General features: G+C 56.4%; 1 protein-coding gene across 2 annotated transcripts; it reads right to left on the reverse strand.

The window, feature by feature from the left end:
* Positions 1 to 1598: 1598 nt before the first annotated feature.
* Positions 1599 to 16175, reverse strand: NGFR (nerve growth factor receptor). Of its 2 annotated transcripts, XM_080369763.1 has the most exons (7): positions 16021 to 16175; positions 12212 to 12353; positions 7708 to 7727; positions 7368 to 7518; positions 5380 to 5623; positions 4526 to 4686; positions 1599 to 4450 (listed from the first exon to the last, which is right to left on the reverse strand). In XM_080369763.1, exons 1-7 carry the CDS (start codon positions 16054 to 16056, stop codon positions 4149 to 4151), a joined length of 1056 nt encoding a protein of 351 aa, XP_080225889.1. In that variant the 5' UTR covers positions 16057 to 16175; the 3' UTR covers positions 1599 to 4148. The 2 variants fall into 2 exon arrangements, with proteins under 2 accessions (XP_080225889.1, XP_080225888.1); XM_080369762.1 differs by having other exon boundaries at positions 7368 to 7727.
* Positions 16176 to 20641: the final 4466 nt, after the last annotated feature.

Genomic DNA, 20641 nt, shown 5'->3' on the forward strand with positions numbered 1-20641 from the left:
CCCAGGTCCTGCCTGCCGGCTCCAGGCTCCCTTCCCAGGCATTGCAGGCAGAAACCCTTCAGCTCTCATTCACAGCCCAGCTCTGCTCCTCTTCTCCGTTCCAGCCTCTTTCCCAGGGGAGGATGGGGATTAAGAGGAAGCAGATTAAACCTAATGGATTGATTGCAATTATTTTCCTTTGTTTATTTGCAGTGCTGTGTGGTGTGGGAGCATGAAAAAAGGGAATGCTCTTTATGTGCGCGCAGTTCTGGTCCTCATTATGTTTCCTGCTAGAGCGCGACCCAGGCCAGCCAAAAATAAAACTAGCTACATATGAGCATCCTATTTCAAGCTCGTATAAACTGCAACGTGTAAATACTTTTATGCGCAAACCCACACACAATCCTGTGCAAAGCAATTCCAACACCAACCCTGCAAGGTCCCAGTTGCCCTCGCCCATGTGTCCCAAGTTCATTGGGGACACACACCTTCCTAGGAGCCATCGGAAGCTCTTTGGGGCAAGTACCAACTTCTTGTTTGGGGGAAGATTTACCTGTCTCCCTGCCTGGGGTTTTCCCCCCTAATTTGGATGCCTGACTGCCATGTGAGTATTCAGCATCTGAAATGCACCCTGTATCCCTTTGCCTACCTGGAGCTGAGCCCTCCAAGACCTTCCTGGATTCGTTGCAAAAACTTACCTCCGTCTAAATCAATCTCCCTGGGTCTGAGGGTTTTGTGTAGGTTCTCAGGAGGCTGATCCTGTGCTTTGGGGTGCTGAGGGCAGCATTGCTAACAGCACTGAGGTGCAGAAATAGGAGCCTTGTGCCCAAATCAGCAAATGCTTCAAAATAAGTGGACTGAGACTTTTAATGCTCTTTTACAGCAGCTGAAGTAACTCAGAGGGGCAAGAGGAGGAAGCTATCTTCTTTTTCAGGGTGTTTTTTCCCCAACATCGAAGGTCTCTCCTGGAGCACACTGGTTTTGCCCTCCCAGGAGTGTGGTGGGCAGTGCTGCGGGATGTTTAGAATGCTGCCCGGCAGGGCAGTAAGCTGCTGTACAAAACTGGGTAAGTGGTGTCAAGCTCCTGATTCCACATTCCTGGCTGAGTTCCAAGTTTCCTCCACCAGGTAAAATCAGGCTTTACATTCCTGCTGTTTACAAGATTATAATAGGACCATGGGGAAGAAAGAAGAAAAAACCCCACCCCACCCTTGAAGGCTTTGAGGCCATCCTTCTTATTACAGACTCACAAACCTCAGTTCCTGGTGGAGGAGGAAAAAAAACAAGCAGCACGCCAACCTAGTGATGCTCTTTATTGGCATCCGATGAGTACACAAGGACAGCTACTCACCCGGCCAGCACAGTGGCCTGCCACCCCCCCACCCCCACCCCGTGCATCACCCTCCCACCTCATGCTGCTCACACCCCACCCACAACCCCCCCAAACTCCTAAGACGGCTATTTCTTCACCGTAATACTTCCTAATAAATCGGCACTGGTATTACAGAGGGGTGAGTGGAGAAACACAAGTTCTTTGTACAACAGAAACGTTAGAAAAGAACACAAAACATACTGATGAGCACTAACTTTGGCTTGGTTTTCTCTCTTTGTTGTTGTTGTTGTTTTTTTTTTTAATATTTTTATTTATTTTCTGCAATCAGGGATGTAAGGCGTCCCCCAGCTTCTCTTTGGATGCTGAGTTTGTCTCCATTTCCTCAGCCCTGAGGAAATCCCTTTACTATGGCAATTGAAACCTGAGACCATGGCAATATTGTCCTGAAGAAAAGCAATTTCCAGCTGGCAAGGTATGGCCAGGTTGACTTGTCAGACTGATTCGAGCAGTTTGTTTGGCTTTTGACCTGGGCACTTTATTCCAGTCGCCCTCAGTTTATATTGTAGTTGCTTCAGCAAAAAAAGGGACTCATGGAAACAACCTGACAATAACCAATGTTTAAATTAATCCAAAAGCACCCCTTTGGATGGCTTGGTCTGGCAGAAGCCAGCAACCCTGCAAGCCAGAGTTGCCCACTGCAAGCAGGGTTGCAAATCTAGGGCAGTTTCATTGGATTTTAGTGATGGGAGAGGTTCAGGCCTTGGACGAGGGACTCACAGCCCTGTCAGGGCCAAGTGTTTCTAACCAACGGGTTTGGCATGGGCAGCCGGCGGCCAAAATGTTGCAGGTGGTGTTCCTCCAAAGGGATCTTTGCTTTTTTGCTGCAGGAGGTGTCAAAACACCATATACTGGAGATTCAGATTCAGCCTGTGCTGCTTTATCATCCAAAGCACAGGGCGCAAAATTCCTGACAGCTTTTGAAGGATCTGGGCACTGGAATCCTATTGACGCAGGCTCCAATCCCTCAGAAAGCACTCCTTCCCAACACCTGGCAGCTCCACCAGGAACACCAAATCTTTCCATGTTCCCAAGTTCCCATGTTTTCATGGACGTGCTGCAGAGATTTTTGGGGTGTGCATGTTTCCCTGCCTCCCCATTGAGTCTTTAAGGCCAGAAACAAGGTGGGACCGAAGGCTTCGGCTGCAAGACGAAAGCTTGCCTTGCAGGCAGAAAGGCTGTGAGGAAGAGTAGAGGGGCTGGGGCAGGCGCCGTCACCCCATGTCACATGTAGAAACATCAAGCAGTTAGTAAAACGACACAGTGTTATTTACAAGTCTTGCTTATCTCCTTAAGGAGGGAAAGAACGTCACCTTCTGCCTTCAGGAAAGCGTTCCTGGCTGAATCCAAGGCAAAGGGGAGTCCATAGGTACAGACATACCCAGCATCAGGTGCGTGCACCAGCTCACCTTGCAGTCCCTCCTCTGCAAAAAGCTCATGATGCTCCAGGCAAGCGAGGCACCAAAGCCGTATTGGGGACGTCCCCCAGGACTGTGCTGGCTGCTCAGCAGCAGCTCACAGGGGGAACAGGGTGCTCGCCTGCCCGGCTGCTGCTCTCCAGAATCACCTCTGAGCAAGCTGGGTGCTGGGCAGGGTGCTGATATGCCAAGAAAACGCACTTACAGCTGTGGAGGCGGCGAGTGATGTCCCTTCCCCAGGGCTGTGGTGGGGTCCCAAGTGGAGGGAGGTGCTGAGGCCAACGAGGGATGCCGTGGGGAGGCAGGTGGTGCACTGAGGGTGGGCAGCACCCACTGTGCAGCCACATGGAGGCAGAAGGCCCACAGCGGAGCAGGCAGGGGCATTTCTTAGCCACCCTTCACAGTGCTGGAGAAGGAGCCCTTAGCCCTTACAAGGAGGTTGGGACCGCCAGCCCCTACTGGGTCTCCAGGCGAGGAGGGACAGTGCAATCACAGCAGGGTGGCTTTGCCCCCGGGTTGATGCAGTGCAGGAACACCAGGACTGGTGCCAAGGGAAGGATGAGCAGAGCCCATGTCATGTCCCTGCTGCAGGCAGGCACTTTTTCAGCCCTTTAGACCTTCAGTGTTCCCCCCCAGAGCTCCAGTTCTGGGGAACTGGTGGCACCTATATGTCTGGTCCTCAATGTTTGGGTGGTCCCAGCCGCTCCTCACTGAGACCCAATGCTGGCAGCCCCATGGACCATGCATGGAGGCTGTGCCCCCCAAATTTCACAGTGTAAGTTGGGCTGCTGGAAGCCAAGTCCTTTCCGCCAGAACACCCCGCCTTGACACAGCCCATCTGTAGGACCAGACCCCTCCCCAGATCCTGGTACAGCAGATCCAGTTCTCTCCATTCCCACCCCAGACCTGTGGTTTGGGGAAAGCAGCTGGATTTCAGGGTGTTGGAAGGGAGAAGGAAATAGCGGCAGGGTGGGCCAAGGAGGAAGAGCAGAAGGAAGAGGAGGACTGGACCCCCAAGGAGGAAGGAGAAGGGGCTGGAAGAGGAGAGAGGAGAGGGCTGAGAGTGCAGTGCTCATTCCTGCGTCTGTCTGTCCAGCCTCACAGGGCCCAGAGGATGCTCCAGTGGCAGACAGGCTTTGGGCATTGAGCCCCACACCCAACCCACTTATGGGCTGCCAGGGGAAGGCGGCATAGGGAGCGGGCAATACCGAAAACAGGAGCTTAGTGCATACGGGACTGTAAATTGGGGGGGCCTGGGGACCCCCCACTTCCTTCCCACCCTCCCCTTCAGGGCTCTCGGTGCCAGGGAGGGGAGAGGTGAAGGGGGAAGGGGACCCCATGGGGCTGCCCCAGGCCACCCTTCAGACGGGAGAGGTGGCGGTGGACTCGCTGTACAAGCTCTCGGCGATGTCCCCACGCTGGATCTTGCGCAGGGCAGCAAGCAGGGCATCAAGGGTGGCTGTCTCCTTGGAGGACCAGTCGGCCAGGAGAGCCTGGGCAGGTGATTCCTCCCGGGTGAAGGAGTCTATGAGGTCCTCCTTGTAGCCCAGCTCCCCAGCCAGCCGCCTCCATGTCTCCTCTGTGGAGCTGCCCAACAGCTTCTCCACCTCCTCCTGCTTGCTGGGTGGCAGGTTGGTGTAGAGATTCCCATCTCCCTTGGGCGCTGGCAAGGATGAAGCGGTGTTAAGTCCATCCCTGGGGTGCCCTTGCCCACCCTGCAGCACCTGGTTTGCCCTACCTGGCCCCTGGGTGCTCTGGCTGGGTGGCTGCTGGTCATGCAGGCTCTGGCTGTCCACCGAGATGCCGCTGTCGCTGTGCAGCTTCTCACCCTCTGGTGAAGGCGTCTGGTTCACCGGGCGGTTGTTGGCCCCTTGCTTGTTCTGTTTGCAGTTGTTCCACCTGCAGGAAGAGGAGCAGGGAGATGACAGCAGCTGGTGACATCCCCTGGGCTGGGAGCAGGTTTGTTGATTTGTCCCCCTTTCTTGGGACGACTTTTCCTAGGGAGCAGCATTTCTTCTACAGCCTCTGGCTCAACCTCTCCATCACAGCGGCTGGACCAGTTTAAATCAGCATTTGCAGGTGCCAAGCTCCCGAGCTTTGCAAGGGACTGGGGCAGGGCTCCCTCCTGCATGGATCTGCTGCAAAAATGTGTCTGTGCTGCCGGAGCATGCAGGGGACCTGGGGTGCCTGTGGGTCCCTCAGGGTGCCTCCAGCCTGGGGTGCCTGGGGAGCCGTCAAGCTGGCCCTGGCCTGCCTGGGGCCAGGTGCAAACCCAGCACACGCCGGGGATGAGCCCCTGAGTGTGATGAGCCGCGACGGGCGCTCGCAGTGTGCCAGAGCAAGCAGAGACCAGGCAGGGCAGGAGTTGCAATGAGGGCTCCCCCACCCTGCTGCCATCTCCCTCTTTCACCCCTCAACTGCCTGATTTCTCATGCATTTTTGGAAATCCATCTCCTACCACCCAGCCTGGTCCCCTCCTTCCCTTGTTGGTGTCAGCTCTGGCTGTGGGACCTCCGAGGTGGGGGGACGCAGCCTGTTTCCCACTACCTAAATCCTCTGCCATGACCCCACAGTGCTGCCTTGGTCCTCTACCTTTTGAAAGCGATGTAGGCCACCAGGCCCACCACCACAGCTGCCAGGATGGAGCAGTAGACAGGGATGAGGTTGTCAGCAGTGCCGCGGCTCACAACAGGCTGTGAGCTGCCTATGATGGTGGTGGCGGTGTCTGCTGGGGTGCTGGGCATCACTTCGGTGTTGAAGTGGTCCCTGGTGATGGCCTCAGGGCTCTCAGAGCCCACCAGGGATGGTGTGTGTGTTGTCCAGCGAGGGTGGAGGTCTGCCAAGAGGGAAGGGAAAAGAAATGGGAATAATTAGTCACACAGCTAGCCATGTCTTCTAATGGGCTGTGGTGGGTGAACTGATAAAGGGACAACAATCTCTGCAAGGACCTTTTTCCAAAAGCTGCAGGGCTTGCAGAGGTGCCAGCTCTGCCCCATCCCCTTGTCCCCAGGCTTGTACTTGCAAACTACCTCATCCTCTGGCCCCGGACAGCACTAGCCTTCCTGGTCCCCCGGACAAGTTGAAGCTGTCCCCTGCCCTGTATGGCTGATGGCACCTGGTCGTGGTTGGCATGGACATGGCTTTGCAAGTTCTTCCTTCCCAGCACTGGGTTTGCTCGAGTCCTGCAGCCCTTCCCACCACGTGCAAGCTGTAGACTGAGGCCTGGGCCCCCATCGCTGGTACTGAAGCTCAGGGAAGCAGCCCCACCTGCCTCCCATCCACTGCACATCTGCCCCAGGACCTGAGTAAGGCAACCCAGCTGCCTCCACAGCTTGCACGGAGCCGGGCTCACCTGCTGTCAGCAGCACCAGAGCCTGGATTTGCCCTTTTCCCAGCCCCTTGCCTGCAGCCATGTGCCCCACCAGCCTGGCTCCATTTGGGAGTGACCCCGTTCCTGCCATGCCCTGGTGTATCCCATGAAGCGAGCGGATATGTCTTCTCTTGCCCCAGGGAAATGCTCTGCAGCTGCCCCATCCCCTCCCATGGGCACCAGCTCCTTCCCAAAGCCCCCTGCGTCCCTCTCCAGGGCTTTGTCCTGTGCCCGCTGGCACCAAGCTCTGCACAGCCGTGCCGCGTCCGCCAGCCTGGCGAGGTGGAGCGAGTGCTGTGGCAGGGAGCTGGCACCTTGCCCTGCCAGCCCTCCCAGCCATGGCCTCCAGCTGGACCTCGCTGCCCTTTTGGAGCAGCGCTTCGGTAGCCGTCACAGCCGCTTCCGCCAGGGCCCCAAGGCCAGCTAACAAAGCTGGCCCTGTGCTCCTTGACTTATGGCTCCATTTACTCGACCCTTTTCAGGGAGCTGTGCTGGCTGCCCCTGCGCTGTGAATCAGTAGCTGGCCAGGACAAAGGTCTTTTCTCCCCGGCTGGGCTCAGGGCAGGGAGTCACGCTGCTGCTGCCAAGGAGCAAGCAGGGCATACCCAGCTGAAACAGCCCTGCCACTCCTTGCGGGGGGGTCCACACCGCAGTGGGGTGCAGGCTGGAAGAGCGAGGGGCTGCTGTCAGTGAACGGTGCTCTCCCCCTGCCCCTGAGCGCTGAACCCTCCTGGGCTGTGGGACTGGCTGTTCTCTGGCAGTTACATCAGAAACCCATCAGCTGCTAAGTTCCCGCTTGATGAAGGCTTGGGTGACGGCGAGCACAGCATCCAAGACTGGTGAACCTATTGGCTCTGCTTGCTGTTCATGGACACCAAAAGCCATCTGGCAGAGTGCCTGCACCCACAGCATCATCCTGCCAGGATTTCAGCCAAGGAAGCCCGTGGGAAGGGCCAGGCAGATCCTGGGGGCCAAGCATTTGCAAGGGCAACAAGGGCTCAGTATAAGTGCTGCCTTGGTAGGATGCTGCAATGCCTGAGGGCTGGGGGTCTCAGATGGACCCCCAGGTCCTCTCCTCTAAGCCCAGAGACATGCCCCTGCCTCCCCATTGCTGTGGTACAAAGGGAAACTGAGGCAGGGAGTGCTACAGGAAACCCAGTGAACCCGCTCTCCCCTCCACAATGGCTCTTCCCATGAAAGGCAGCGTTACCTCTGCATTCAGCATCCGAGGTGGCCGTGCACTCCTTCACCATCACCTCGTTCTCCTCACAGGTGGTGCAGGGCAGGCAGGGGTCCACGAAGTTGGCTTCACTGGAGAAGGTGCCCTCAGGACACTCCTCGCAGACTGTATCCTGTGAGTCCTGGCACGGGAACATGAGGCCAAAGCCCACTTCGCACACCCGGCACTCCTTGCAGCTCCCACTCTGCTCATCCTGGTAGTAGCCGTAAGCACAGCGGCACACAGCGTCGTCCGACTCCACACAGGGTGCGGACATGCTCTGCAGCCCCACGCACTGTGTGCAGGGCTTGCACGGCTCCGTGGCACTCACCGTGTCTGAGTAGGTGACACCTGGCAGGGGACAGAGGGTGAGGTGAGCAGGGTCCAGCATGGCATCCCTGTCCCCATGGCTACTTTGCTCCCTGGCACAGGCTTTGCCCCATCACCAAATGGTGCCAGGCTCGGGAGGTGGGCTTGTGCAGCAGCTGCTGGAAGGGACCATTGCCCCTTTCATTAATTTTCCCTTCCTCCTCCAAACCAAGGGGAGAGGTGTCCCCTTTGCCACCCCCCAACACCACCGAGAGTCCTCTAGCCCACAGGTTCTACTTCCCATTAATAGCTACACACTTTTCTGCAGCAATTTGCAGCTCAGCGGGGATCCAGCCTTTGAGCTCTTGCAGCCTGGGCAGGGCTGGATGCTGCCCTCAATGTGCCCATCCCAGCACTCGGTGCCTGTGTCCCCAGGTAAGCATCCCTGCCCCTGGCCGGGGCACCATCCCCATTTTTGACCTCTGGATGGTCCCTGTGGGCGTCCTACAGCCATTGCTGCTCCCCAGCATCCCAATAGCTTTCTCCTCTGCATCCTGCCTGGGGCGGGAGGGGCCTCGGGGCATCTCCACCCTGTGCCCCCCTCCTTGGCCTCATGCCCCTGACTCAGGGCATGATGCAAACAGGAGGTTACAACACTAATTGCTGACTCTTGTCTGACCCCAGGGCTTCTTGCTCTCCAGTTTCATCCTGCAGGACTGACTCTGCTGGGGAAATCAATCCTCCTCCTGCATACCAGCAAGCTGCCCCCGCTGCCCTCTCCCTCCTGCTGCCCCCTCCCAAAGGTGTTTGAAGATATTTTTAGCCTGGGAAGACGGGTCATCTCCCATCCTGGAGGACACAGCTGCTGTCCCATTGGCTGCCTCCCTCACATCGATCCCTCACAGCCTGCAGTGCCGCAATGCCCCATCTTCACTTGCCCATAATGCCAGGGGGAAGTCCAGCTACCTTGATAGAGAAGGTGCCAGCGAGCTCAACCACAATCCTTCTGCTAGCCTGGCTCCTCAGGAAGGCAATCCAGCCATGTGCTATAATCTTCAATTACCTGCCTGTCTTCCGAGGATGGTCATAGGAGATGGTAATTCCCACCTTCAGTGACTTCCAGCTTCCCTGTGTGGCCAAGTGGAGACTAAGCCACAGACAGGCTCAGGGCATAGCTGTTCTGGTGCTTAATTTTTGTCTGCTTTCAAGATAGAGGGGAGTGAAGAGCTCTGAGACCCTGGTGATGGGCAGGGTTAGAGGGATGGAGGTGGCACCCCAGCCTCAGTAGCTGCTTTCCCACCGTGGCTCAGCTGCAGTAAACCCTGAGCAGCAACAGCAGCGACATTTCCACTTCACACCATCTCCCCCTTGCCCTGTGCCTGTGCGTCCTGCTCCTCTCTCACAGCCGGCCACGTGCCCTCCTTGGAAGTGCAGGACCTGGAGATGAACCCACTCTGCTGCCACTGGCCTCCAGCTACCTCCTTGACCCTGCCCTGGCATAGGCAAGCAGCCCCTGCCCCCCTGCCCAGCCAAGCAGGCACAGCCAGCACAGCACTGGGTCAGCTGCTGACATGCGTGGCTCCCATTAACCTGGGCTCATCCTTTGCATTATTCTGAATTATTGATAGGCACACTTAGAGTGGGGAAGTGGCCAGGAAAGGCATACAGCTGAGTGGGCACATTTTCAATGGCAGCAAGGTATCTGAGCTGAGCAATTACAGCCGAGATTTAAAGAGGGGCCCCTCCCTCCTGCCCGCAGCAACGCAGGCTGGCCAGAGGGATAAATAAATCATGAGGCAGCAATCAGGGGTAGCTAGCAAGGTGAGGGAGAAGGAAAATTGTAATAAAAAAAAAAAAGCAAGTGGCTATTTGGGCTAATGCAGGGTCTGTTTCCTCCAGCCCCTGTGGGCTTTGCCAGGGGTTGTGCTTTGGTTGTAGCAAATTTCTGCAAAACAATTTGGCGAGTGAATCAGGAAGGCATCAGAGGCAATGGCTCAGAGGCAGCCTGGGGTGGAGGTGGGCATTCCTCCCTGCTGGCTCACACTTACCAGGCAGGGTCCAGGGCTGGCTGTGCCTGCCCAATACCCACAGCAGCAGGATCCAGCATGAGCCCAGGTCCAAAAGGACCCTCTCCCCATCCCAGCAAGGGCTGACAACGGGGTTTGTAAGTCTCCTCTCCCCACCCCGAAATCCTGCTCTAGGCTCAGAGGAGAGCTGGGAGAGTGTTTACCCCCTTACAGCACCTGCACCCATGAGTCACTCCATGGTCACCCCACCCAGCAGCTCCCAGCTGACAAGCTGCTAAGGATTAGTCCATGCTGCTATTAATGAATGAATGAAAGGCAGCTGGGGGCAGGGCTGGGGTATAAAGCAGGAGGGTTTGCAGGGGGCTTTCTTTTGGTTGTGGCTCACTGGTTTTGTCTGGAGTTTGTTGGTTTTGGGGTGTTGTTTTTGTGTTTGGCTTTTTGTTTTGCATTTTTTTTTTTAAGGTGGTGAGTAGGCTGGTTTTTCTTCTTGGTGCTGCTTATCAGGGTGCTAGAGGCCTGATCTTGCTGTGGGTGGCACACCATGCTGTTGTGTAGCTGGGTAAGTGAGGGGCATCCCATGTTCTAGATATTCCCAAACAAGGGGTGGCAGAGCTATGAGCTGCGGGCATGCAGATGAAGGGCTGTGGGGGAAATCATGGAGAAGGGGACACAGCTGCTTGGAGGCCAGGAGCATTCAGCCTTACTGGTCCAGGAGCAGCAAAGCTAAGCAGGGCACAAGGTTCTGCCCTGGGGCTTTGCTCTCAGCCTGGGTGAGATGCTGGGAGTTCTCACAGCTGCAGTGTTTGCTGCTAGCTGCTCTTATTTCTGCAGTAATGGAGGAAGGGGCCAGACCCTTTTGTTCTGGTACTTTCCAGATCAGCTCCCTGACCCAATAGAGCTGCTGCCTGATGTTAATCCCCCTGCAAAAATGCAAATGCCTGGCCTGTCACAACGTGGGGCTGGGCAGAAGCTGGGATACGAACCAGAGCAGTGGTGCCTGTGCCCCAGCCGACACATGGGCTTGCAGCACTACACCCAGGTCACAGTCCTGGTTTCATCGTAACCTCTGGGTCCTCCAGGGAGGGTGGTAGTTCCCTTTATCTGTTCAGTTCCCAGAAAGAAATCAGGGAGACAGCCATCTGCCAGCCTGGAAGTGCGGCTAATGGGACACAGTCTCATCTGAGCATTCCCAGGAATGCCAAGCAGCCCTCTGTATTTACAGCCCTGCACACCATGGGAGCTGGAGCCTGACACCCTGGCCAGGTTCCCTGCAGGAAGGGCTGGTGGGGATGGATGGCACAGTGGATGCCCTGACACCTGGCAGAGAGACAGAGCTGAGCCTGTCGCAGCCCGGGAAGGAGCGAGCCTGCTGTGCTGTGCAGGGTTATCCTGCACAGCAGCCCTGAGGTTGCAGCTGGTGGGATTCAGCCCCTGCAGCCAGACACAGGGAGGGTAAGTGCGATTCATTGATTCTGCAGGAGAGCAGAGGTATTTTTAGCACTGCCCTGACACTGCTCCATCCCCTGCTCCGTACTAGCACTGCTCTGCTTATACTGTTTCTCTCCCACTGGACTTTGCCTCCTATTTGCTCTCCCACAGCCATGCTCTGTCCCTTCCCCCTCTCAAATCACATCTCCAGAGCAATCTGGCCTTGGCTGGCACAGCTTTTCCTACAAATACTTGTCCATTGGCCTTCAAAGGCTTTGCAGCAGTAATTTGAAGGGCAGATTGCTTATGCCGATCATGGCATTGTTCAAACAGTAATAGTTGGACCACTTCATCTGTAAGCATTTAAGCAGGTCTCCAGCACACATCTCTGACCGACATTTATGAAGCATTTGACATAGGCAATGTGCCTGAAGCTGGCCAAAAGAAAACTGTTCCTCTCTTGGCTACCTATGTGATTATGTGATTTGCTTCTTCTGTCCCAAACTTGCTTTTATGTTGCAGTCTTTACAAGGTTTAAAAAAAAAAATAATACAGGTGGATCATTGGGAGACATCTGTGTGGCTGGATCAAAGACCAACACATAGTCAGTGTGAGGAGGGGAACTTTTTTTGTAGGCAAATGTCTGGCCATGAGCTGGTAGCTCAGGACCCATCGGGAGGGGAACAGTGCTGAAAGGGGGATCCGCAAAGGTGCCTGGTACTAACAGATCCCAAAGCAGGGTAAGCTGTTGAATCTGTGGCTGGGATTTGCAGGGTGGGTGCTTTGGGGAAATATTGGAAATAACCCTGGTGTCGGTGCAGAGGTGGGTGGCCTAGGAAGGCTGAGTACAAGGCAGAGCTGATGTGTGCAAGGGCTGTGTGTTGGAGTGTTGGGCTGTGCACAGAAAGATGGAAGCAAACAGCACAAATTGTGCCCAGGCAACACTTCCAGGAGGGAAAGAGGATGCACTTGGGGAGACCCAAGTATATGTTAATGCTTATGGTCCCTGAACCCCCGGCCCCACACCAGCAACCCCTCTGTGGCCCTCTGCGGAGGGGAGCAGGTACTCACTGTCTAGGCAGGGCTCACAGATGGTCTGGTTGACCCCGCAGGGCTGCACCACTCCCTCTCCCAGGTTGCACGCTTTGCAGCACTCCCCGCTTGTTGTGTACATCTTCGTGAAGCACTTGTCCTTGGAGCCCCAGGCAGATCCCTGGGAGAGAAAAGAGAGCCAGGAGATGACCATTGTTGTGGGACCCTCCCTGCAGGGGCAGGTGGACAAGTGTGTCACATCCAGGTAGGGTCCTGCTCTGGGGTGAGCATCACATGTTGGGGCTAAAGGGGGCTCATTAAATATAGGTCTTGGGAGAAATTATGTTCCTATGCAAAAGCAGCTCATCAGGAAAGCCCCTGCCAAGGTCTACAGCTGGAGGAAGGTCAGAAAAGCTCACATCTCCACAGTCCAGGCTGGTGAGTATTGTGGGGGGTGGGGGTTTCTGTGGGGCTTACAGCATTGTTTGCTCTTGTCTCTCACCTGAGCCATCTCCTTTAAGGATATTTTGCCATCCTGAAGGGTTTAGCCCTTTCCAGCCTGGGGGAAGGTAGGGCACTGCATGCAGCCTGGCAGCAGGGAGGACCTGCCTGTGGCAGTAGAGGGTTTGGAGAGCTGGGGTGGCAGCTCTGCACAGTGCTCTTGCTGCACGTGGGGATCAGAAATCAGACGCCACAATGGAAATGAAGACTTTGAAGGCAGCACCAAGAGCTTCAACAACATTACTGTCTAATGGAAGTAAGCATACCTACTTATAAAACCTGTCATCACATATGGAAGCAATAAACATGCCATAAGCAGTGGGGTCAGAGCCACCCTGCACATGCACTTTACAGCCTGGGGAATGGGGTGCATTTGCAGGACAGCTGCTTCCCAAAACTCCTTGCTGGGGCCATGCAGTGCAGGAGGCATCTCTGCCTGAGTGCAGGGCTGCCGAGATGCTCATGGCGATCCAAGCTCTGCCAGGGCTCCTCTTGCTCTCTTTTCTCGCAGGCAGGTGTATTCCAGGGTCGGACCACCCCCCTGCCATCCAGCTAAGCCAGATTTGGGGGGGGGGAGAAACTCAGCTAACGCTTGAGGGAGCTCCCCCTCCCTGTGCATCTGGATGCCTCGTCAGCCAGTTGGCTGCCTCCTTGCACAATGCGGCGTTATGAACTCGCTGTGCATCATCCGGCAGCATCCGGCCTGGCTGAGACAATGGAGCGCCAATTATAGGCATCTGAATGACAAAGTGCTCCAATTACCCTGCACTTGAAAGCATGTGCTCTCCTCCTTGGCGCTGCTTTGCCAGCCCAGGCTGGCAGCCTGCTCCAGTGCTGGGCCCCAGCCGGGCAGACAGGAGGGCTTGGTGTGTTGGGGGGTGTCCCAGCACTCCCAAATAACAGCTGGGCAATGGATTTGGGGGTGAGGAAGGGGCTCACTTTGCAGCAGGCTGGCTGCATGCCTCTTCTGGAGGACAGATCTGGCTCAGGGGGCTTTGCAGCAAACCTGGCTGGAGCTCACCCTGCGGCTCAGTCCCCTGCAACCCTCCCATCTCCCCATGGTTGTGGCAGCAGCAGCCATGAGTGGGAACGGGGAAGTGGCCAAACGTGCCTGGCTATAAATAGTGCTGGAAAGGCTGGGGCAGCGCAGCTGGGGCCAGCTCTCCCATGCCGCAGGCAGCTGCAAGCAGCTCACTGAGCCTGTGGGGATGGGACCTGGCCACACTGCCCCCTCCACGCAACACCTGGACCCTGGCAGCTAAACCCAGGGACCCCCTCTGGCCACATGTCCCCTCCCCATCACCCCCTGCACTCCTAAATGCTGAAGAAAATGCATCTTCCAGTCCCAGGTGCTGCACCCCTCCAGGTTTCCCTTTCAGTTCTCTTTCTTGAGCACTGAAACCACCATAAAGATTAACACACTTACAAGAGGGGCACATGGTCTGTGTTAGCCTGCTGAAATGTGCATGTTATTAACACAACTCCTGTTGACAAAGCCACAGGTATTAACACCATAAAGCATTTTTGACAGCTGGATGAAGGTGGGGCAGGCCACAGATGGAGGGTGCAAGCAACACCTCTGTAAGCTTTTAATTGCTTTTGGAGTCGTGTCAGTGGGTTTTCATGCCCAAGCAGGCACCACCGGTTGAGGAGATGGCCTCCGAGGAAGATAGGCGAAATGGGAGTTTGACATGGCACCATTAGCTCCAGAGCCCTGGCACAGAAAATTGCTTTGCACCAGAGTGGGGAGGGAAGGGGATGCTACAGCTGGAGTTGGGCCCAATAGCAAGCCTGGATCTGAACTGCCTGTGAGCCTGACAGACGGGCTCTGCTTTTCTTGGCAAAGCACCTTGCCTAGGAGAGGCCAAACCCCTGGCTCCGAGCAATCCCCAAACTCTGGGCAGCAGAGAAAGCCACGTCTGAGGTCTGCAGGTCCAGCCGATGCTTGGCACAGCAGGGCTGGGAGGGCTCTGCCTCTTCCCACACAGACCTACCAGCCAAGCAGCACAGGTGAAGAGCAATGACTCTGGGGTGCCTGGGGTTCAGGGTGGCCCCAGGCCTGTGGCCACAGCTGTGGGTGAATATCTGGACATGCCTGGGTGAAGGCTTGGCAGACCAGCCGGGCTCCCTCTGTGCACAGTGCCAGCCCCCCAACTCAGCAGGTTCAATTCTGGAGGGCAGATCCAGCCCCACAGCAGCAGGTGCCCCAGCTGGCGATGGCTGGGCTCAGCCCTGACCCAGGGAGGCGGCTGCAGAGAGTTGGGGGATGCCAAAGCCCAGTCTTGCTGCAGCAGTCGGGGTCTGCCCAAGGCAAGTAATTCCCTGGGGTGAAATCATTTGAATCCATGTGGCTGGGACAGTTTTTGCTTTTCCTGCTGCCCACTGCTGCTGCGAGTGTCTCTGGGGAGCTTGGCCAGCCCAGTACCATGGTTGTACAGGGGAATGAGGCTCTCTGGCACAATGCTGCAAACACCGCTCTCCTCAATCTCTGCACAAAACCGGTAAAGCACCAGCTTTAATATCCTGGCTGAAGGGTGTCTGGCTGCCTAACGCAACCTCTGGGACCCCCATCAAATCCTCTGCCAAGAACAGCCCTGTTTCTGCTCCAGGCAGGTGGGTCCATCCCTGCATGCCCACCCAGCTGCCCTGCTCCGGGTGTTTCCCTCTCCCGGCCCCCCAGTGCCATGAAGTTTTGTCTCTGGCACAGGAGGCTGTGCCCATCCCAGGGGCTCACACCAGGGGGAAGAAGGTCTTGGCCCTTGCTCTGGGCAGCAAGCTTGGAGCGGGAAAGTCATGGGGTGGTCCTGGGGATGTGGGATGGCAGGAGATAAAGGCACTGGGGGGGGGGGGCGTCTTCTCCCCCCCCCCCCCCCCCCCTTATACTGACTGAGGGCTCTGTCATCCTTTTTTCCTGGGTAGAAGGGATGACAGAGCTCGGTGCAGTGGGATCTGAGGGGCTGCATAAGCCATCCCTGTGGATCCCCCATCACCTGGGCCCCCTCCCTCCACACCCAGAAGTGCCCCGCCTGGCACCCCCATCCCCCCCATCCCCCCCGAGGCTCCCCCCATTCCAGCCCTGCTGCACGGCGGGGAGCCCCGGGACTGCCTGCCTTGTACCCGCGGGACCTCCCGCCCCACACCCTCAGGGCTTTCCATCCCGGTGCACGTGGGACCATCCGTGTCTGCAGCCCCGTACACCCGGCACTCTTCAAATACCCCCGCCTGGTGCCTCCGGGACTCTCCATCCCGGGACCCTCCATCCCACCCCCGCCTGGTGCCTCCGGGGACCCTCTGCGCTGCCCCCGGGATGCTGTCCCCCCCGCTCGCCGGGCCGGGCCCGCACTCACCGCCAGGAGCAGCAGCAGCGGCAGGAGCCCGGCCATGGTGCGCGGGGGCGGCGGGGCCGGTCACCCCCCCCGAGAGCCGGTGCGCGGCCGGGCTGTCCTCCCTCTGCCGCCCGCCGCCTCGGCGGCAGCCAGAAAAGAGCTGCAAGTCCCTCCTCCTCCTCCTTCTCCTCCTCCTCCTCTCCGCCCCCAGAGCATCACGGCGAGCGACCGAGCCGGCACCCCCCTCCGCCGGCACACAAAGCCCGGACCCCCCCACCCCCTGCCACCCTCTCACGAAGTGCTTCTGGGGTACGCTTGGTCTCTGTCTAGCCAGCTCCTCAATTATTCGCACCCATCCATCCATCTCCGTGCGCCCTCCTCTGCTGTCCATCTGGCCATCCATCTCTCTCTCTCCATCCCCTCCAATGCCCACATTCATCCATCTGTCTGTCCCTGCACACCTCGCTCCAGCCCTCCACCACCCACCCTCCCCGTGATGGGTTTGTTAGCGCTATTGCAGCCCCAGTAAGAGCTTTGGGCAGGTCAGCAGCTGTGGCTGCGATAGGGTCACCAGACCTCCTTTGCCTGCATGGGACAAGGGACAGCATCCCATGGGTGCCTGGATTGGTGACATCCTGGGACCCAGACCCCAAGGTCTGTCCAGCCAGGTGACATGGAGAAGCCCCCAGCAGGGAGCACACAGGTGATGCTGCAGTGTCTGGAGCTGCCTGCTTCTCTTTGTAAATCAGCCGTTAGCAGTAAAAAACATCCCACCCATATTGTTGTATTTCAGTTCCTAAAAAGCTCCCTGCTCGCCACTTTCCTCTTCCCTGACATACCAGCTTCTCGCAGGATGGCTCTGCCTGGCATCCTGCCCAGCCCAAACCCCATGGTGATGGAAGCTGGAAATGTCATGGCCTGTCCCTCATCCCAGCAAGGCGCCCGCCTTGGTGTGTCAGCACCAGAAAGGCTCTTTGTGGAGCTCACTGGAAAAATGAAGTGGGCTTTCTGGTGGCATTTGTAAGGGAGGATAACTGGAAATGGCCCAGACATGCTGTTGCTGGCCCGCAAAGTGGTTTCTGTGGCCGGGACAGAGGAAAGACACCTTCACTCTCCAACTTTGTCCACTGCACAGTGGGTTTGGCCTCGTGTCCTGCCAATGCTAAGCATTTCCTCACCTCTCTGGACTCCAGAGATGCTGTTGGGATTCCCTGTGGTGACGCTCAGTTCCAGCCTTTCTCACTGCTGCAGCCATTCAGGTCCCCCAGCTCTCAACAGCCCCACGGGTTCCTCTCCCTTGGATCACATCTACCCCTCCAGGCACCGATGCACCTGGGGCTAAGCATAGCTCAGCAGGATTTCCTCTTGAAAAGCAATTTATTGACCTCCCGAGGAGCACAGGGCTGGTTGCTTGCACTGCTCCACTGGGCAGCTGGGAAGGGCCTTAAGGAAAGTCCCTTGTTTGCAGCCTCGCCTTTCAGCAAGATTAAATTGAAGCCAAAGCTGCCGTTTGTTCTCCAGCACAGAGACGAAAGAACACATGTGCGAGCCACATGGTGATGGGTTTGCCAGCCAGAAAGCCATGCTGGGGCCAGGTGGGACCAGGGCAGGATGCATCCAAGGTCGTGGGGTGCAGTGTACCCACCCGCAGATCAGGATCAGATGGGCGTGGAGGGAAGCAATAAGCCCAGTATCCCAGTATCCCACTCTCTTTTTAATGCGCCATTGAATGGAAATGGGGCAAACTTGCCTGCAGACATATGGCGGGGCTGGGCACAGTGAGGGGAGCAGCCTCGGTCTCCTGCAATTCCTGCAATTAATTCGCCTTTGCCGTGCCACCACAGCAAGTGGCAAACCCAGCTGCTTTCCTTGGCCCCTTTGATAAATCCTTCCACCCTGCAGGATGCACTTGCCGGGGACACAGGGCCTGGGGCAAGTGGCCACCGAGCCTCCCTCGCTGCCACCACCCTGAGCACGGGTGATGCACAACAGCCTGATGCCACTGTGAGAGTCCCCCCAGGATTAAACCCAGTATGGGTGATGTAAAGCTGAGCCTGGGGAACAGAGCCGGCTGCTCAGCTGGGCTGCATCTGCACAAGGCTGGGCCAGCGGTCAGCAAAGGTAAGTGAAAACTTTTGCTCCCGTCCTAACACTCTGTAGTTCCTTTGGTGAAGGGACTTACTGACGTTTTTCATTAAATCCCCTCCCACTTTTTTTTTTTCCTGTCCCAAAAATGTTGCAGTCTTTTACTGGCTCCATGAGATGACAAAGAGCCTCTTAAAAGTCTGCTGTCACCTCTCAGAATTTAAACCAAAGGCTCCAGGGGTTTATTTGCTGGGGAAACATCCTGTAGGCTGCTGGTGGAAGATGGCATTCTGCCATATTGCACCCCCTAAGGAAAACCAAAAGCTACATCCACCTGTCGCTGGCTCTGTGTGCCAGAGTGTGGCCAGTCGCTCTCCCAGGGTGGCTCACGGCCATTGAGGGGGCCCAAAACTGGGTCCCGGCAATGCTGACAGTCCCACTTTGCCACAGCAGGATGATGCTGCAGGGGCTGGGATGGTGCTGGCGGCTGGCAGAGCTGGGTTTGCTTTGCTGAGAGCAGGTTGGAGAATGGTTTGGCTGTGAGCTGCCCATTTGCAATAAGAAAAACAGTTTCTGGCTTTTTTTGTTGGCCCCTGACCTCTCTTCAGGCAAGGGGCAGGGCGTCACACATGGGGAGGTCACCCCTGGAGGGGCAATGTGGGGCTCCTGGCTCCCTGGCTGCTGGCACCCTGATGGCATTGCTGCCTGGGAGGGAGACTGCTGTGCCCTGGCGTGCCTCCCTCCCCCCAAAAGGGAGGGTTTAATTAGCAAAAGCTCAATTACAGCTTGGTGAAAAATGGCATTATGTTCCTCTCAAGGACAGAGCATGTAGCATCCTTGGAGATGCTGTCTCTCCCCCTTGTTATCTTTCTTCAGGACTATCCAGGTTTTCCCCCAACCAATTCCAAAGGCCAGAGATGTCTGAGCAAATCCTGACAACACTTTCTTCTCTTCTACCACCCATGAGGGCTCATCAGAGCCCCTATAAACAGCAGAAGTTAAACACTTGGTGCGAGCTCCTGCCTTCAAACTTTTTATTGATTTTACTAAAAAGCATAGGTAATTACTTTCCCGACAAAGACAGTAACACAGTAATGGTAAGTTATAAATAACGATGAATAAATAATACACATTGGGAAAATATCATCCCGGCTGTTCATGGCCATGGCTGAGAGCAAAAATAAAGGGCTGCAAGGAAAAGCCCCGGGGGAGCAAAAGGGCCCCTGCGACCGTGGGCTGGAACTGTTTGCAGAGCAAGGGATGGGTCCTGGTGCATAGCAGAGTCTGGCTGCTCCATGGTAAGGTGAGGGGAACCTGCACTGCCCCTGTTGTCCTGGGGAAAATCTCTTTTGAGGAGCAAAGGGAGGAAATTTGGGGTGGAAATCAGGGTCTGCGGTTATTGCTGCTGACTTCAGCAAGGGGCTTCACTTTGCTGGGAGCCATAGGAGCTTTCCTTGATGGGCAGTCTCTGCAGGGTGGAGGGGAATTTGTGGCAAAAAGGCACCTTTCAGAATTTTTTTTTCCTATGGAAAAAGGGCAAAGAGGAGAAAAGAATCACTTTGAGCTCTCTAGGCCAGCTTTGCTGAGAAATTTGCACCTTGGGCCACTTGGCAAGAACCAAACCCAGGTCTAGAGACCAGGAAGCGGAGGGCTGCCACAGTCCTTGGGCCTCTGGTTCTCCTTGTGATCAATGGGATTTAGGCACCTAAAAGCTTTTAGGGATGGAGGCCAAGGCTGGCTCTCATACAACTGATGTGTAGGGCATGCTCTTTGCTCCCATCCTCTCCTCAGCACCCCTGCCAGCTCCAAACCCACCCATTTATTCTCCATGATGGAGGGGTGGGAAGATCAGCTCCATCTTGAACAACAATTTAAAATTTGCTGACTGTTCTCCCCAGCTGAAGTGTAGTAAACACCGAGTGGTTCAGGGCTCATACGCCCACGGCAGGATTTTACCATTCAGGGGAAAACTGCTTTCTTGATTTAGCCAGCCAGGGAGGGATGGCTGCTGATACCTTCCCCTTTTACCTTACTCGAGCCTGCTGCCTGTTCATCCTATCTGTGCTGCGCTTCAGAGGCAGCCCACAAAAAATGGGGAGTGCTCTGAAAAATCAGCATCTATGCTCTGCAGGGAGTTATTCCCATGGGGACGGGACTCGGTTATTTCTGTGGGGATGGAACTTGGCTGGACCATGGCATCCAAGCCAGGTAGCTCAGACATTGCCCTCCTGGCTCAGGGTGGGAGATGACACTGTTCCAGTGCTGGCTGGGCCAGGGTCAAACTGCAGCCTTAGCCCTTTGTGTGTACTGGGATGGCCACAGCCCGCTGGTGTCAGCCGTGTGGATGCATGTGGATGCTGGCGATGTGCATGGCAGCTGGGTGGACTGCAGAGCTCAGGGACATGTGGGGCACATGGCCAGGTGCTATGTGGATGGGGGCCACCCTGGTGGTGTCTAGGGGCTCCCAAGCAGAGATTTCAGTTGGGTTTTGGCCCCCAGATACCCTCAAGGTGCAGATGTGACCTGAAATCACTGCTGGGCACCTACCTGGGGGAAG

The sequence above is a fragment of the Falco punctatus genome (genome assembly GCF_963210335.1).
Source record: "Falco punctatus genome assembly, chromosome: 19".
NCBI lineage: Eukaryota > Metazoa > Chordata > Aves > Falconiformes > Falconidae > Falco > Falco punctatus.